At 34.7% G+C, this 18,111-nt stretch overlaps 3 protein-coding genes across 19 annotated transcripts; 2 read left to right on the top strand and 1 right to left on the bottom strand.

Annotated features, from left to right (window-relative positions):
* The first annotated feature begins 30 nt into the window (after positions 1-30).
* LOC123890527 (receptor-like serine/threonine-protein kinase SD1-7) lies at positions 31-2,129 on the top strand. 3 transcript variants are annotated; one of them, XM_045940155.1, is made up of 6 exons: positions 31-274; positions 369-559; positions 744-954; positions 1,046-1,283; positions 1,370-1,479; positions 1,621-1,814. In XM_045940155.1, the coding sequence occupies exons 1-6, from the start codon at positions 166-168 to the stop codon at positions 1,662-1,664; spliced, it is 903 nt and encodes a 300-aa protein (XP_045796111.1). In that variant the 5' UTR covers positions 31-165; the 3' UTR covers positions 1,665-1,814. The 3 variants fall into 3 exon arrangements, with proteins under 3 accessions (XP_045796111.1, XP_045796110.1, XP_045796112.1); XM_045940154.1 differs by having other exon boundaries at positions 35-274; positions 1,370-1,520; positions 1,621-2,129; XM_045940156.1 differs by lacking the exon at positions 31-274 and having other exon boundaries at positions 408-545; positions 1,370-1,520; positions 1,621-2,129.
* On the bottom strand, positions 1,889-14,537 carry LOC123890530. 14 transcript variants are annotated; one of them, XM_045940159.1, is made up of 10 exons: positions 14,382-14,537; positions 14,179-14,277; positions 14,026-14,073; positions 13,792-13,947; positions 13,639-13,686; positions 13,344-13,556; positions 12,036-12,079; positions 4,498-4,519; positions 4,339-4,402; positions 1,889-1,907 (listed from the first exon to the last, which is right to left on the bottom strand). In XM_045940159.1, the coding sequence occupies exons 1-10, from the start codon at positions 14,440-14,442 to the stop codon at positions 1,904-1,906; spliced, it is 759 nt and encodes a 252-aa protein (XP_045796115.1). In that variant the 5' UTR covers positions 14,443-14,537; the 3' UTR covers positions 1,889-1,903. The 14 variants fall into 14 exon arrangements, 12 of the variants coding, with proteins under 12 accessions (XP_045796115.1, XP_045796114.1, XP_045796122.1 ...); XM_045940158.1 differs by lacking the exon at positions 1,889-1,907 and adding an exon at positions 2,539-3,384; XR_006802849.1 differs by lacking the exon at positions 1,889-1,907 and adding an exon at positions 4,801-4,919 and having other exon boundaries at positions 2,539-4,706.
* LOC123890534 (sensor for unfolded proteins in the ER ire1-like) lies at positions 8,817-10,206 on the top strand. Of its 2 annotated transcripts, XM_045940173.1 has the most exons (4): positions 8,817-8,948; positions 9,247-9,553; positions 9,622-9,759; positions 10,068-10,206. In XM_045940173.1, the coding sequence occupies exons 1-4, from the start codon at positions 8,923-8,925 to the stop codon at positions 10,104-10,106; spliced, it is 510 nt and encodes a 169-aa protein (XP_045796129.1). In that variant the 5' UTR covers positions 8,817-8,922; the 3' UTR covers positions 10,107-10,206. The 2 variants fall into 2 exon arrangements, with proteins under 2 accessions (XP_045796129.1, XP_045796128.1); XM_045940172.1 differs by lacking the exon at positions 10,068-10,206 and having other exon boundaries at positions 9,622-9,892.
* Positions 14,538-18,111: the final 3,574 nt, after the last annotated feature.

Below are 18,111 nucleotides of genomic sequence, written 5' to 3' on the forward strand. Positions count from 1 at the left end.
ATCAATTTTTTTGCACTTGCACATCTTAATTCTAAAATAATTGTAACTTAAAAACAAACTAAATAGAAAGTGGATATTATTCTTAACTACAAAAACTATTTTGTCTCAGATGATGAAGTGCTAAGAGAAAGTTCTGATCGCAAGACAGCTAAGGCTATCGGCATTATGGCTGGTGGTGCAGCTATTATATTTTTGGCAGTAGGATTATGTTTCTTGTGGAGGAAGAAAAAATTGCAGTTTCTATTGAATTTGAAAGGGAAGCATGAAAAAAGAGGTAATGTACATGTCCTATATACATATATGAATGAATGTACTATTCTGAATGCATGTTGAATAATGAAATGTTTTGTTTGTTGTTCCTAAATCAGGTTCATTAGAAAAAAGTCAGGATTTGCTTATAACTGATGGAGTGTTTACAAGTAATAGAGAACAATCAAATGAAAATAACATGGATGATCTAGAATTGCCGTTCTTCGATTTTAATACCATAACTATGGCTACAAACAATTTCTCTGAACAAAATAAACTTGGACAAGGAGGCTTCGGTATTGTTTACAAAGTAAGTTCTTTTTTATATCTGTCACCATGATAAGTCCTAATACTCGACGCATATATACAATTACTGCACAGTAATTAATAGGTGCAATCATACAAAGTTGTTATTGTAGATATCACCAAAATAAGTCTTAATAGTCTTATATCATACATTTGATTTAACATATGAATAATTATGGTTACATCAGGGTAGGTTGTTGGAAGGTCAAGATATTGCGGTAAAGAGATTATCAAAAAATTCTGGCCAAGGTGTTGAAGAATTTAAAAATGAGGTAAAGTTGATTGTTAAGCTTCAACATCGAAACCTTGTTCGACTACTTGGTTGCAGCTTTGAGATAGATGAAAAGGTTCTAGTTTATGAGTACATGGAAAATAGAAGCCTTGATGCTATTTTGTTCGGTGAGTTAATTTAATTTCATTAACATTTATATAATCATGTTTTATTTTTTTTACGCTTGGTTTAATGTGTGTACAAATGTTTGATTTTCAGACAAAGCTAAAAGATCCTCGCTAGACTGGCAAACACGCTTCAACATTATATGTGGAATAGCTAGAGGACTTCTTTACCTTCACCAAGATTCTAGATTTAGGATCATCCATAGAGATCTTAAGGCAAGCAACATTTTACTTGACCGAGAAATGAATCCAAAGATATCAGATTTTGGGATGGCTAGAATTTTTGGCACGGATCAGACGGAGGCAAATACAGTTAGAGTCGTTGGAACATAGTGAGTACACTGCCGCTCCAAAAAATATCCAAAATTAACAATGATCTATTTATCTTACAATCTATAAACAATTTTGTTACTCGCAGTGGCTATATGTCGCCTGAATATGCTATGGATGGAATCTTCTCCGTGAAATCTGATGTTTTTAGTTTCGGTGTTCTTGTGATGGAGATCATAAGTGGAACAAAGAACCGAGGTTTCTATTCCGCAAACAAAGAATTGAATCTTCTCGGTCATGTATGAATTAGAGTTGCTTTATTAGTTGTAATTTGTAAACTCATCGTATAATCTCTTGCTTCTTGCTAACAAATAAATTGATTTTTTTTCTTTTTTGTAGAGTTGGAAGCTTTGGAAAGAAGGAAAAGCTTTGGAACTGATTGATTCTTCCATTGGTAATTCATATTCACCTTCTGTGGTTCATAGATGCATACAAGTTGGGCTATTATGCGTACAAGAGCGAGCAGAAGATAGACCAACAATGTCTTCAGTGGTGTTGATGTTGAGTAGTGAAACAGCGACAATAGCAGAGCCGAAAAATCCTGGATTTTGCCTAGGAAGCAATCCTATTGAAACTGATTCTTCTTCAAGTAAAAAAGATGAATCTTGCACAGTGAACCAAGTTACCTGCACAATGGTAGATGGCAGATAGTGGAAGGCAACTTGTGATTTGAATTTTAATTCATAGGATTGGTAGTGATATTTTGCATACATAGAAAAGAAATTTACTTGACTTTCAATTTTTTAGAGTAAAATTAAAATGAGAAAGTTAAAGATTCATTACAAATGTAAAAGGTTGATTTATAAGAAATTCTTTGTATGTATATCGTATTGTTATTTTTATCTTTATATCTGTAATCCCGCTTTAATTTCCAACCCTAATCCCGCCTAACTGTAAATACAGGACCTAGTGTCTTTTTTTTTATAGTTATTTTATGGACTAAGTTGACCAACAAAAAGCACATTTGAGGACTAAACTGACTACCGAAAAGCAATTGAGGTGCATTTCTATGCCTAATTACGTACTGGTCTTTCTTATGTCTCTAGATTCAAATATTTTTAAATCTATTCCTAGCCAGGTGCATGTACAAAAAGAAGCCATCATTCTGAATTCACAATTTCCTTAGAATATATTTCACTTCATAGATAGGTGTATCTTATCTTCATTCATTTTATTTACTTTTCCACTTTCATTAGGTGTCAATGTTCCATTGTGTGGAAAATATAATATAGCAGCCAACCTAAGACAAAGACAAAATAGTCACACAGGAAATATTTGATGACTCTAAAATCAACTGTTTAAGTAACTGTGTTGTTGAAGAATAAAATCTGTGTCAGTTTGTACTAAATTTGATGACTCTAGATGGAATCTGCTAGAAATCTTCTCTACCTTGTCACAGCCAAAAATCTTAAACACAAGATAGTATTACATAACAATTGGTTGCTTATAAACTCTTTGATTCTACTTATTACCTTTTCCTTTTGCTCTTGTTCTTCTGATACCATATCCACTGATAAACCAATAAGAGATGGTGAGGTTCTTGTTTCTAAATCTAAAACTTTTGCTCTTGGATTCTTCACTCCAGAAAAGTCCACCTCTCGTTATGTCGGAATTTGGTACAACAATTTGCCAATCCAAACTGTTGTTTGGGTTGCAAACAGAGATAGTCCAATCAATATGACACTTCTGGAATCCTATCGATAGACCGAAATGGAAATCTAGTACTCTACCACAACCTTAGCACTATTACCATTTGGTCTACAAATGTTTCAATCCCACAATCACAAGGAAATAGTACCAGTGTCGTAGCTCAGCTATCGGATATAGCAAATCTTGTTCTGATGATAAACAATACCAAAACTGTTATCTGGGAAAGCTTTGATCATCCCACAGATACCTTGCTTCCGTATCTAAAGGTTGGTTTTGATAGAAAAACTAATCAAAGTTGGTTCCTTCAATCATGGAAGACAGATGTTGACCCTGGAAAAGGCGCATTCACGTTGAAATTCAGCACCATTGGCAAAACTCAGTTGTTTATGTACAACGGTGATCTTCCTTGGTGGCGTGGTGGACATTGGAACGGAGAATTATTAGTAGGTGTACCTAATATGAAACGAGATATGGCCACTTTTAACGTTTCTTTGGTTGAAGATGACAATCATGTAGCACTCACATATAACATGTTTGATAAGTCTGTCATTACTAGGATTGTGGTTCAGCAATCTGGTTTCTTTCAAACATTCATGTGGGACAGTCAAAAGACTCAATGGAACCGGTACTGGTCTCTGAACCAACAAATCAATGCGATAACTATGCAACATGTGGAACAAACAGTAATTGTGACCCTTTCAACTTTGAGGACTTTAAGTGTACTTGTTTACTTGGTTTTGAACCGAAATTTCCACGTGATTGGTATGATAGTAGAGATGGGTCAGGAGGATGTGTAAGAAAGAAAGGTGTATCTATCTGTGATAATGGAGAAGGGTTTGTCAAAATTGTAAGCTTGAAAGTTCCTGATACATCTGTAGCAGTTGCTAAAGGTGGTTTGAGTTTGGAAGAATGTGAAAAAGAATGCTTAAGAAACTGCTCTTGTACTGCCTATGCATTTGCTGATGTGAGGAATGGTGGAAGTGGATGTTTGACTTGGTATGGTGATTTAATGGACATTCAAAAACTTAGTGATCAAGGCCAAGATTTATTTTTACGCGTCGATGGTGTTGAATTAGGTAAGACATTCCCTACTAGTCTATTAAATTTTTCATTCTAAATTTGATACCACTAATTAGGCGAAATTTGAATTTCAATGGACTTGTTACTTCGTATCAGCCAAAGCAAATAGCAACAAAAGCAGCAAAGCAATCCTTGGTAGAAAGAGGTTGGCTGCGGTTCTGGTAGTTTCTATAGTTGCAATTGTCGTCCTCCTCTCATGTGTGTATTGCATGTGGAAGAAAAAAAGAAAGGGTATGTTATATATTTTTAAGGATAATACCTGTTTATTTTTATTTTTAAGGGTATGTGTATTGCATGGCAAAATGTATAAGTTGATTGAAGTCTTACCTCACGCCATTTGTAACTTCAGATGAAATGCTGCAGCAATCAAACCAAGATTCCTCGGAAGAAGAGATCGGTGGTCAAAGCAACACACATTCAAGTCTACCGTTTTTCAGCTTGAAAACAATAATAACAGCTACAAGAAATTTTAGTCAAGAGAATAAGCTTGGACAAGGTGGATTTGGCTCTGTCTATAAGGTATGTGAACTCTACATTAAGTTATTGATTTAAGAAGTGAAAACATCTTTCACATCTTTATGTTCATAGATAAGAATTTCAGGGTTGCTTGGTTAATCGACAAGAGGTAGCAGTGAAACGATTGTCCAGAGATTCAGGTCAAGGCAAACAAGAGTTTAAAAATGAGGTTACACTTTTAGTTAAACTCCAACATCGAAATCTAGTGAGACTGCTTGGTTGCTGTTGTGATAAAGAAGAAAGGATGCTAGTTTACGAATACCTACCGAACAAAAGTCTAGACTTCTTTATATTCAGTAAGCATCTCTCCAACTCATTGTCTCTCCATCCTGAACGAACTTGTTTTTTGCTTATGCTTCGTGTCAGTTATGCGTTCTACATAGTTTCAACGCTTGTACTGCATGAAGCAACAACTCATAGCTTCTTTATTTTCACGGTGAAATTGCTTTGGAACAAGAAACTAAAATTGAACATAAAATCAAACATATGATTAGACAAGCAAAAAACATACGACTGAATCGGCAAGGATAAAGCATAAACTCAGAAGCTTATAACTTAAGAGAATATGCTAAATCTAGCCTATAGCTACTAAATGTAACAAACTGAAACTTCAAATAATTTTGAACAGGATACATCAGTTCAATTTAAAAAAAATGCAATTTGTGGCACATGTTACAGGTTAAACCTATTTCTATTCGCTATAAAATGTCTGTGAGGAATTTAGGACTTCACTAATTAGCCTATCCGGATATCATCAAACTAGGCCTTTCACTAACACTATGTTGACCATTTGCCTAGTTATAGCCTTGTATACATGTTTTATATGTGAGACTTCTACTTCCCAGTCTCTATCCAACATCCTCCAAATATGTTGGATCAACGTTCATCCAATTCTCAATAATATTCACCAAAGCAAAGAATCAACATTAAGCTCCACCTTCCTAAACCCCATGTGCCTAATAGCTACAAGGGATATTATTGAAGTGGCCGGGGTTCAAATCCCAGATTCCACAGTTCACCACATTTAAATGTGAGTCATAAATCTTTGATAACTAAAGGTTTTTAATGCTTTTTTTAATTGAGGGATGTGACTATAATATCAACCACCAATTTTCTCTCTTTCATATGGTTCAAAGATGGCACCCAATTCCATTCTGTTTCTTCAACACAGTAACAGTCAATCGAATTATAGTATATATCAAAATACATCCATACAAGAATCTATTTAATATGAGTTGAAATAAAATGTTTCAAAAGTAAGACGTGAGCAAGGATTTTGTCCTCAAATGAACAAATTTCACTTCACATAAACAAAACTAAAACCAGCAAGAAACAAACAATTTAAAAGTTTAGCTTTAGATTGTTAGTTAAGCTATTAAAAGTTTATTTTGTTTGTTGCCAAGGATTGTCTCCATAATAATAGGCAATGCCAACCATCAGCGCCACTGTAGCACCTTGGACAACCACACGAGCCCTCATTAACTTCAGTACATATACACATATCAAAATTGTAAATAATCAAATTCCTTAATTCTTTTCCAAATTCGCATGCACGGTGATTTCATTAGAGAGACAAAATCCAACCATACATCCTATGTCCTTTCTATTACATACCTCTTTGAAAAACCTCTTGAAACGATCGCTTTCGGCATGATTTCCTTGTTTAACAATTTCATAACTTATTAATATAAGCTCAGGGAGCTCATCAAGAAGGTATTCATATGCACTGTCTAAGGAAGATCCCATAAAGAGCTGATCAAAACAAAATTTAAATTCATGAAATTCAATGCAAAATACAATGATAGTGAAAAGAAAAATACCGAATAGTAGTTGAAATGTTGCAGCATATTTCTGACAAACCGAAATAACTCTCTCAGTTCAAACCAACGATACTTGAAACCATTGTTCTGAAACGTAACTTCATTCAAGAAATCATGGTGAAATCTATCGAGCCAACCATCGTATACCCAATCTGTAATCACATCATTGTTGAAGGAATCCAAATGCACAACTTCAGCAGAATTGACCGGTAGTTCCTGTAACATGTTGTTAACCTCGCAAAGGAAATCGGCTCGTTTTTCTTTGTCCCATAATAATGGGTGTTGTAACATAGTCTTTATCTCTGGCCTACAAAAAATAAAACAGCCTAAGTAATAATATGATAAGTTTGACAAGTTTGATAGGGTGTATAGAAGGAAACAGAAAATGAGAGCCAAAGAGGAAGATATTTTCCTCCATTTTCAGCAGATATTTTCCATCGTACTACCCAAATTCATATTGAATCTGGAAGCTTACTCACATATTAATATACTCATCCATTTCCATCTTTATTTTCATATTGTTCTATCTATTATTTCACTATTTTCCTACTTTGGATCCTATCATAATAACAATAAAAATAACAGTGTTGTTAATAGCAGATCACCTTTGTGTTGGATCGGGAGCCAACATATCCTTCAAAAAATCAACCGCGATTTCCGAAAGTGTGTCCGTAAATCTTTTATATCGCTTTCCAAGCTTGATATTTTCCTCACATTGTTCTACATCTGCAGTCTTTCCGTATGGATGATTGCCGCCAGAAATAACATGGGCAGTCACCAGTGCCACGCTAAACACATCCGATGTAAATCCTTCCGGCTGTCCCAAAAGTCTTTCGGGGCATCTAAAACCGGTAGTTCCGTCGTTCACTATAAAAAAAAAGAATAATTATTAATTGAGAAGAGAAAGAATAGGGGAGAGAGAGAGAGAGAAAACGGTTGCCAAAACACTTACCGGACAAGAGACGATCAGACTTATGATAAAAGGTGAAATTGGCAAGTTTGGCCGTCACGCCAGACTTCCCATCGCCAAAAAGGAGAATGTTATCCGGGGTAATATTTAGATGTCTAATCTTCTTCTTATGTAGATGAGCGACAACCTCCATATAATCTCTACAAGAAATTAATAAATTTAACAATCTAATCAATAAAATAAAATAGCAATAAATCAATCTAAAATTAAAAGATGACTAAGCTGAATACATTATCCGTACTTTATTATGTTGATAATGTTTGGATGCAAGTACCGAGAATACCCGACTTCAAACTTTGTGTTGTCTTTTAAGAATTTCTTTGTTTTGGAATTCTCATGGTCGACAGGTTTGTGTCCAAGCGCCCATATAAACTCTTTGAGACTACACCCTGCTCTCTCTAAAACGATGTGGCTGTAACCTTCCTCCTCCATGGCACCAAAACACTGAAGTATTTTGGGCATTTGGCCCAAATCCATATAAGCATGTGTTTCGACAATTGCTTTGTCTTTAGACACATTTGGTATCCTCTTGATGGCGACTTCGCGTTTTCCCCAACCATCCGTTGTAGGATCTTCATAACTGCCTTCATATATTTTTATTGGGTCTTCATCATCACCAGCGATCACCGTATTTGAAATGGTGATCGCTGGTGATGATGAAGACCCAATAAAAATATATGAAGGCAGTTATGAAGATCCTACAACGGATGGTTGGGGAAAACGCGAAGTCGCCATCAAGAGGATACCAAATGTGTCTAAAGACAAAGCAATTGTCGAAACACATGCTTATATGGATTTGGGCCAAATGCCCAAAATACTTCAGTGTTTTGGTGCCATGGAGGAGGAAGGTTACAGCCACATCGTTTTAGAGAGAGCAGGGTGTAGTCTCAAAGAGTTTATATAGGCGCTTGGACACAAACCTGTCGACCATGAGAATTCCAAAACAAAGAAATTCTTAAAAGACAACACAAAGTTTGAAGTCGGGTATTCTCGGTACTTGCATCCAAACATTATCAACATAATAAAGTACGGATAATGTATTCAGCTTAGTCATCTTTTAATTTTAGATTGATTTATTGCTATTTTATTTTATTGATTAGATTGTTAAATTTATTAATTTCTTGTAGAGATTATATGGAGGTTGTCGCTCATCTACATAAGAAGAACATTAGACATCTAAATATTACCCCGGATAACATTCTCCTTTTTGGCGATGGAAGTCTGGCGTGACGGCCAAACTCGCCAATTTCACCTTTTATCATAAGTCTGATCGTCTCTTGTCCGGTAAGTGTTTTGGCAACCGTTTTCTCTCTCTCTCTCTCCTATTCTTTCTCTTCTCAATTAATAATTATTCTTTTTTTTTTTATAGTGAACGACGGAACTACCGGTTTTAGATGCCCCGAAAGACTTTTGGGACAGCCGGAAGGATTTACATCGGATGTGTTTAGCGTGGCACTGGTGACTGCCCATGTTATTTCTGGCGGCAATCATCCATACGGAAAGACTGCAGATGTAGAACAATGTGAGGAAAATATCAAGCTTGGAAAGCGATATAAAAGATTTACGGACACACTTTCGGAAATCGCGGTTGATTTTTTGAAGGATATGTTGGCTCCCGATCCAACACAAAGGTGATCTGCTATTAACAACACTGTTATTTTTATTGTTATTATGATAGGATCCAAAGTAGGAAAATAGTGAAATAATAGATAGAACAATATGAAAATAAAGATGGAAATGGATGAGTATATTAATATGTGAGTAAGCTTCCAGATTCAATATGAATTTGGGTAGTACGATGGAAAATATCTGCTGAAAATGGAGGAAAATATCTTCCTCTTTGGCTCTCATTTTCTGTTTCCTTCTATACACCCTATCAAACTTGTCAAACTTATCATATTATTACTTAGGCTGTTTTATTTTTTGTAGGCCAGAGATAAAGACTATGTTACAACACCCATTATTATGGGACAAAGAAAAACGAGCCGATTTCCTTTGCGAGGTTAACAACATGTTACAGGAACTACCGGTCAATTCTGCTGAAGTTGTGCATTTGGATTCCTTCAACAATGATGTGATTACAGATTGGGTATACGATGGTTGGCTCGATAGATTTCACCATGATTTCTTGAATGAAGTTACGTTTCAGAACAATGGTTTCAAGTATCGTTGGTTTGAACTGAGAGAGTTATTTCGGTTTGTCAGAAATATGCTGCAACATTTCAACTACTATTCGGTATTTTTCTTTTCACTATCATTGTATTTTGCATTGAATTTCATGAATTTAAATTTTGTTTTGATCAGCTCTTTATGGGATCTTCCTTAGACAGTGCATATGAATACCTTCTTGATGAGCTCCCTGAGCTTATATTAATAAGTTATGAAATTGTTAAACAAGGAAATCATGCCGAAAGCGATCGTTTCAAGAGGTTTTTCAAAGAGGTATGTAATAGAAAGGACATAGGATGCATGGTTGGATTTTGTCTCTCTAATAAAATCACCGTGCATGCGAATTTGGAAATAATATCGAGTCTGTTTGCATCTACGAAGAATTAAGGAATTTGATTATTTACAATTTTGATATGTGTATATGTACTGAAGTGGAAATTGACAGTGGTGGAACATCAATTTTAAATGATGATTGCATCCTTTTCCTTTTCTTTTGGTGCTTTGATCGCATGAATGTTTCGTCTTGTCATTTAACTTTGTTGGTTAGTGTTCTTTAATTAACTTTGCTGTGTTAATTTCAGGCGCATTGTTTTGATCAGGACGAGGAAATTCTCAATTAGGCCAGAAGTTAATGAGGGCTCGTGTGGTTGTCCAAGGTGCTACAGTGGCGCTGATGGTTGGCATTGCCTATTATTATGGAGACAATCCTTGACAACAAACAAAATAAACTTTTAATAGCTTAACTAACAATCAAAGCTAAACTTTTAAATTGTTTGTTTCTTGCTGGTTTTAGTTTTGTTTATGTAAAGTGAAATTTGTTCATTTGAGGACAAAATCCTTGCTCACGTCTTACTTTTGAAACATTTTATTTCAACTCATATTAAATAGATTCTTGTATGGATGTATTTTGATATATACTATAGTTCGATTGACTGTTACTGTGTTGAAGAAACAGAATGGAATTGGGTGCCATCTTTGAACCACATGAAAGAGAGAAAATTGGTGGTTGATATTATAGTCACATCCCTCAATTAAAAAAAGCATTAAAAACCTTTAGTTATCAAAGATTTATGACTCACATTTAAATGTGGTGAACTGTGGAATCTGGGATTTAAACCCCGGTCACTCCAATAATATCCCTTGTAGCTATTAGGCACATGGGGTTTAGGAAGGTGGAGCTTAATGTTGATTCTTTGCCTTGGTGAATATTATTGAGAATTGGATGAACGTTGATCCAACATATTTGGAGGATGTTGGATAGAGACTGGGAAGTAGAAGTCTCACATATATAGAGAAGCAAACAGACCATGAGCATTCAACAACAACTCTCCAAACCCTCTCCACCGAAAATTAAAAAACTTCTAAATGACGGATTTTGGGAGTACACGGGTATGATTCCTGGGTGGAACAATTTATTGGTTAGACTTTACTTACCTCGTTGTCGAACTTTGGACTTTACTTATCCTATTATTATTATTATTATTATTATTATTATTATTATTATTATTATTATTATTATTCCTTTAATCAACAATCAAAGTACTTATATTCTATTATTTCAATCCTATTTATGTTGACAGTACCAACCAATACGTCTTGAAATTGAAACTTTATTCAAAATTTAAGTTACTTTCCTTTTGGAACATAGCAACTAATATTTAGCTAACTTTTATTTCAAATACATACGATTGATTTGTTCTTATTTGTTGATGAATAAATACTCCAAATTATAAATAGATAGTTTAGAAAAATCAATATTTTATAGTCAATGTATTTTTTTTGCCTTAAAAAGTCAATATTATTCATATCTTAAAATAGATAGTATATCTTAAAATATATTATCGTACATCAATCACTTCACGGACGCTATTGATTGAGTAGCCAACCCCAAAACGCAAGAATCAAGGGGAGCAGAAAGAAGCTTCACTGATTCCGACTCTATCAAGCATTAAAATGAATTATAAATAACAATAAATTAATCAACATTTTAGTAAATAAATTTAATCCCAGGACTCTTGTTGTCGAAATTCAAGCAACTGTCAAACATGTTTCTGTTGTAGCAATTGGTATGTGTTACAACCTCATTTTAATTTGGTTCAGTTTTTCTTTTTTGGAGGAAATATATTTGGATATGTTTGATTTAAACCATGTTTCTTGTTAAATTTTCTACTTAGAAATTATATTATGATGGAACTTTTAAAAAAAGCAAAAGGATTTTATTTAAATAAATTCTACTTTTTTTATCAGATTATATGAAATTCTTATTTACTTCCAAGGGAGGATGTGATAAAAAAATAAAATAGCTTCAAATTAAACAGGTCAAGTGATAAAAAAAACTTCAAATAACCTCATTAATTAGAATTGCAACTTAAATCATGAATTATCATGTTAGAGCTTAGTTTCTTGTCTTTGTTTTGTATTTTATAAATTGAACTATGTAATTAGCTTTTAAAGAGTTATAAAGAAAAACTAAACATAATGTATTATGAGTTAGTACTTTAGGAATGTATTACTAAAGATAATATTCATGAAAGAAATGAGATCCTTACCTTTGAAACATAGAAGCAAGATCCTTGAAAGAAGTGAGCCTCACCTATAAAAAAGACCAAACAAAAAGACCAAACAAAATGACTATAAGTTTCAAACAAAGCAACTAATAAATTGCATAGAGAAATAATTCCTAACTTTAATCTTTTTTCATATACTAGCAGGACACCCGTGCGTCCGCACAGGAGTCGCGGAACAATGGTAAAACCATCACTAAATCTGTATTAATATAGGAATATAAATATAGATAACGTAGAAATTATGGGAAAAAAATAGGCTATAGTTGAATTGCAAGAAAAATCTACACGGAAAGCTAGTCCCTAAAAAAACAATGGTAAAACCATCATTAAATCTCCGTATTAATATATGAATATAAATATAGATAATGTAAAAATTATGAAAAAATAGATTACCTTATTAATAAATTAGTAAAAAGTAAAAACATAGGTCTTGTAAAAATCATCAAAAACTTAGGTCCATATATTAAATATATTAATGTAAATATAGTCTATTAAAAATTATTAAAAAATCTGCAACCTTATTAATATGTTAGTGAAAATATAGGTCTCACAAAAATCATCACAATAATAGGGGGGCCTAAACAGCAATTTTCATCTTGTTATGGTTTCTCCCAATGAAATGATTGATGTAGAATAAGGTCAAAATTCAATTAGTTAACCAAGTTTTTTAACAATTCATCCGCCTCATCATAATCATAATCGTGTTTGAGATATCATAAAGGAGAGCCTGAAGCTCTCCTCACCATGGCATGCTACATACAAGAAGGGTCTACTAGTAGCTAAAGCATTGACCACATTCCCAAACAAACCATTTCAGCCTGGAAAATACATATGCTAAAACAAAATGATACTCAAATCTAATCAAATGATTTCTTATCATTGTTTTCCATTTCTACCAACAATTGGCAAGTTATTATTATGACTAACTAAAAGGCGCACAGTTCATTTTCCATAATAATATGAATCAAATTTGGCAAGAGCATTAGAATAGGATTGTTCAGATGTTCTCTTGTTCATACCGTCCCCACATTCATTACCAATTTACAATTCCACACACATCAGGAGGGTTCTAACCAACAAAGGAAAAGGTGTAAAATTATATATATACTTAGATATATATAATCTCACAACATGTAAAATTAAAATTAACACAAACAATAACTTGTTCCTAAAAAGGCTAAGAACAACCACAAAAGTCTTAATTATTTGGAGTAGCCCGAATTTTAGCATACCTAGGCCACTTTTCAATGTTGGATTTAAAAGCATAACCATTATACCGGTCCGGCTTACCCGTCTTTCTGAATTTTTTTGCGATCTCTTCTTTGGATTGATCAGCTAAACTGAGACAATTGTAAGTATACTCGTCCTGATCTGCGGGCTCCTCACGAATATTTTGTTGAAAGTTGATGTACGCTTTGTCTTCTTCCTGTTTGTCGGGGTATGTTTTTCCTCCCATCATCGCAAGCCACATATCGAAAATTTCCCGATCTGTGAGGCTTGCAACTAGAACAAACAAGAATTAATTAAGCACAGAAGAAACAAAAACAAGAAATTAAGTAAAATATGATTTAGGGTTTGTTTGTACCTCCTCCTGAAGATTTCAATTTCGCAAAAGGGTCACTCTGATCCTCAACTAATAACCAAAAGAAAACAAACAAGAAATCCATTGGAATGGGAACAAACAAGAATGAAACAAACCAAACAAGAAATTAATTAAAATATAATTTAGGGTTTGTACCTTTAGGAACAGAATCAGCATGAGTGCTGGGCTTATCCAAAATAGATTCCTTAAAGTTACTGAACATTTTATCAGCTACCTCTTGGGAGGAGCATGTTTTTCCTCCCCGCATCGCAAGCCACATATCGAAAATTTCCCGATCTGTGAGGCTTGCAACTAGAACAAACAAGAATTAAGCACAGAAGAAACAAAAACAAGAAATTAAGTAAAATATGATTTAGGGTTTGTTTGTACCTCCTCCAGAAGATTTCAATTTCGCAAAAGGGTCACTCTGATCCTCAACTAATAACCAAAAGAAAACAAACAAGAAATCCATTGGAATGGGAACAAACAAGAATGAAACAAACCAAACAAGAAATTAATTAAAATATAATTTAGGGTTTGTACCTTTAGGAACAGAATCAGTGTTGAGTTCTTCTCTTACGAAATCCTGGTCGCCAACTTTAGATCTCTGAGGATCCTTCTGATCCTCATTCTGATCCTCAACTAATCAAAAGAAAACAAACAAGAAATCTATTTCAATTAATTTTTCATTGTAAAATATTAGATGCTGTGCTGCGTATGCTGCTCTGGTTTACGGTGGTTCGTACCTGAATCGTGGTCTCTGCGGCGCCTGAGGGGGAGGGAATTGCAGGGGGGAGGCGCCGCCATCAGTTGGCTGTTGCGGCGGGTCGGTTCAGGTAGATCTGAGAGAGAGAGAGAGAGGAGAGCAAGAATGAGACTTATTTATGGAATGAATGAATAATAATCAACGCTACCAGCATGATTGGAACAAATTGAATTTAAAATAAAATGTAAGGACATATTTGTCTTTTTAAATTATGAGTGATCGAGAAGAGAGAAAAGATTGAACACGGACTCTTGTGATTATCGGTCCGACTTGCTAATATCAACGTCGCTCGAACCAAGACATTGACTGAATAGGATCGCTGCAGTAAAAAGATCAGTGGTACAATTGCTGACTATAGAGGTTGTGAAATTCCTATCATCTTTATACATCTCTTTAACTGCTGACGATTTTGTTTAACAGGCATGTTACTAGAGGACGAGCAACGGTTTAAATTTAGGGTTGTGATGACAGAAATTTTGTACTATATTTTAGTATAGGTTTAGATAGTAAAAAGAAGCAAAAATAGTGACACGGCCCAGAAACCTAAAGAAAATGAAGCCACTTGCGCAACAAGTCAATAAATGAAGAATCTAGAAGAATATACCAAGAAAAGGACGAAAATGGAATAAATCACAAAATACATCTGCGCGTCATCGTGTCACGATGACATCATATCGTGGCACGATGAAGATTTGTTTTAAAAAATAATTTTAGAAACAAATCAGCGCAGAAGATTTATTTCCAAACAAAATCATACCACGATGACATATCATCGTGGCACGATAGGGTTTCAGTGAAGAATGGCCACGCCGCCACTATATCGTACCACGATGGACCTTATCGTGGCACGATGGTGCGTAAAGTTTAAGCTCATTAACACTATAAATAGAGCTCTCATCCCTCATTATTTCTCATTCAGAAAATACTTGACGGTATTTCTACTAACTTGGAGCAATCCAAGGAGAGAAGAGGAGGAGCTTAGGAGGTCGTAAAGCTTTTGAGGCAAGGCATCTACGCCATTGGTAAGCATGGTTCTTTAATTATGTAGAGATGTTGAAACTCTTCCATGATGCTTGGGCTGTGTAACAACTGTTTGCGCTTTAATATAAAATATTTATGTTATATGCCTCACTTTATTTAAGCTTTATTTACATTATTACTATATCGGTCATATTATAATACATCCTCACAGGGTTGGTATTAGTCTCAACAAAGACGGCCGACCCGAATCAATAAATAAGGAGGCTAACGTATGTAGTATGATAACATCCGACACTCTGACGCTAAGCTTCTCACTTATAGAGATTTGTGCCCAGAGAGACGGAGTCGGTAAATGTTATGCCGGTTGTTCATACCAAAGCTAGAGGCCATATGTGATTAATTGCACAAATTAGACCACACACTTGAATGTCATCTTAATGAAAGTGGGATAGTGACAGCTTGGAAAGCTAAAAAAATCGGCCGAAAGCTAAAAAAATTGGCCGAAAACAAAAAAATTGGCCAAAATCCCAAAAAAACGGCCAAAAACCCAAAAAATCGGCCGAAAACTCAAAAAAAATCAGCCGAATACACAAAATAGGTTTAAAACCCAAAATATCGGCCGAACACCGATTTTTGGGTAATTTTCTGTTTTTTGGCCGTTTATGGATTTTCGGCCGATTTTTGGATTTCTAGGTTTTTTTGTTTTCGACCGATTTTAGGATTTTTTTTGAGTTTTCGGCAGAATTTTTTAGTTTCCGGCCGATTTTTGGATTTCCGGGTTTTTTTTGTGTTCGACCGATTTTATGATTTTTTTGAGTTTCCGGTCGATTTTTTTGGTTTTCGGCCGATTTATGGATTTCCGGGTGTTTTTTTGGTTTTCGACAGTTTTCGGACGATTTTTTTGGTTTTTGGCCAATTTTCTGATTTTCGGCCGATTTATGGATTTTCGGGTGTTTTTTATGTTTTCGGTCAATTTTTTGAGTTTTCAGCCAATTTTAGGAATTTCAGTTGGTTTTTTGTTTTTTTTTACCGATTTTAGGATTTTTTTTGAGTTTTTAGCCGATTTATGGATTTTCGGGTGTTTTTTAGGATTTAGAAAAAACAAACATTTTTGGGTTGATTACAAATTATTCATTTCATAAAATTAAAGAAAAATTATGTTTTCTTTTTAAAATTAAACAAATCTGTTTTTTAAATCAATAAAAAAAATTGAAATTGTTTAAGTAAAAAATTGATTTAAAACTGGTTCAATTAAGTAACCAAATTTTTATTACAAACCGGTTATTAATTGGTTATGAAGCGGTTAGAAACCATATCTAAATTAGTTTTATAAAATAACCAATTTTTCATTAAAATGGTTTTGGATCGTAACCCAAACCACAAATTTGGATTGGTGTGGTTTTTAAACATTTGGCCCATAATGTCATTAGTTCCTTATTTGGGACCCGATAATCTCTTAATCTTGTTAGAAAATTGTTGTTTAGGCCCCTTGTTTGCTAACAAAGCCCCCCATTCGGACCAAAATACCCTTGAGAAGGGATTCGGAACTTAGAATCCGAAATTAAGTAGTTTTGGAACTCATGTTCCGAGCCTAATTCATACGTTTCTAATTCTATCAAGCATTTATTCTGGAGATTGACTGTTGAATCTGCAATAACTCGGACTTCATGTATCCACCTGAATCATGGAATGAATATTTTAAAAGAATTCTTTTATTCCAGACACATAATTCTTAAAGAATTCTTTCTGGGAAGTAGCATGAAAGGATGCTCCAGAGTCTAACACCCAAGACTCTTCCTTATTCTCCAAAGAACATATCAAAGTATCACCTCCTCCTGAGGTTGAAGCAACATTTGCTTCATCTTTTGCTTGTTGGTTCTTTCTTGGGAGACTACACTGATTTTTGTAGTGTCCTGTCTGTCCATAATTCCAACAATCAATATTCTTTGAATTGTGGGAACTACGATGATTTCTGGATTTGGACCGTCTTTCCTTTGGTTTACCGCGTCCATATCCTCTAGTTGAATTTCTTCCTCTTGACTCTGTATGCAATACTGAAGAGGATGACGATTCACCCGACTCTCTCCGTCGGATTTCTTCACTGAGAACCAGATCACGAACATCATCAAACTTCATCTTTGTACTTCCGGACGAGCTACTCACAGCCGTGACAGTAGCGCTCCAACTATCTGGTAAGGAAGACAAAAGTATCAATGCTCGTACTTCATCGTCAAATTCGATACCAACTGAACTCAATTGGGTTATGACAATATTAAGTTCGTTGATATGTTGCGCAATCGATGCGCGTTCTATCATCCGAAGCGTAAACAACCGTCTCATCAAATGAACTTTATTTGATGCTGAAGGCTTTTCATACATGCTGGAAAGAGCCTTCATAAGACCAGCGGTTGTCTTCTCCTTCGCAATGTTAAAAGCAACATTACGAGATAACGACAATCGGATAACACCAAGTGCTTGCCTATCGAGAAGGTTCCACTCATCGTCCTTCATCGAATCTGGCTTCTTCTCTGTGAGAGCTTGATGTAGCTTTTTCTGATACAAATAATCTTCTATTTTCATCTTCCAAAAGCTGAAGTCCGCACCATCGAACTTTTCAATTTTCACTTTGCCTTCATCTGTAGCCATTGCTCCCACTCGAATCTGACTTCCTCAGGATCGTCTTTGAAAATTTCCGCGAATCACCGAGATTTAGAACACCTCTATGAAAA

Source organism: Trifolium pratense, linkage group LG6 (genome assembly GCF_020283565.1).
Source record: "Trifolium pratense cultivar HEN17-A07 linkage group LG6, ARS_RC_1.1, whole genome shotgun sequence".
Lineage (NCBI taxonomy): Eukaryota > Viridiplantae > Streptophyta > Magnoliopsida > Fabales > Fabaceae > Trifolium > Trifolium pratense.

What these genes read in the sequence shown, in the direction of transcription:
- LOC123890534 (XM_045940172.1), top strand. Translation starts at nt 8,923, where the DNA reads ATGTTGGCTCCCGATCCAACACAAAG. An exon ending in GCTCCCGATCCAACACAAAG is followed by an intron (nt 8,949 to 9,246) that starts GTGATCTGCTAT and finishes TATTTTTTGTAG; the next exon opens with GCCAGAGATAAAGACTATGT. An exon ending in AACATTTCAACTACTATTCG is followed by an intron (nt 9,554 to 9,621) that starts GTATTTTTCTTT and finishes TGTTTTGATCAG; the next exon opens with CTCTTTATGGGATCTTCCTT.
- LOC123890530 (XM_045940158.1), bottom strand. Translation starts at nt 14,442, where the DNA reads ATGGCGGCGCCTCCCCCCTGCAATTCCCTCCCCCTCAGGCGCCGCAGA. An exon ending in CACTGATTCTGTTCCTAAAG is followed by an intron (nt 14,074 to 14,178) that starts GTACAAACCCTA and finishes TTTGGTTATTAG; the next exon opens with TTGAGGATCAGAGTGACCCT. An exon ending in ATTGAAATCTTCTGGAGGAG is followed by an intron (nt 13,948 to 14,025) that starts GTACAAACAAAC and finishes TGTTTGTTCTAG; the next exon opens with TTGCAAGCCTCACAGATCGG.
- LOC123890527 (XM_045940154.1), top strand. Translation starts at nt 166, where the DNA reads ATGGCTGGTGGTGCAGCTATTATATTTTTGGCAGTAGGATTATGTTTC. An exon ending in AGGGAAGCATGAAAAAAGAG is followed by an intron (nt 275 to 368) that starts GTAATGTACATG and finishes TTCCTAAATCAG; the next exon opens with GTTCATTAGAAAAAAGTCAG. An exon ending in AATTGAATCTTCTCGGTCAT is followed by an intron (nt 1,521 to 1,620) that starts GTATGAATTAGA and finishes TCTTTTTTGTAG; the next exon opens with AGTTGGAAGCTTTGGAAAGA.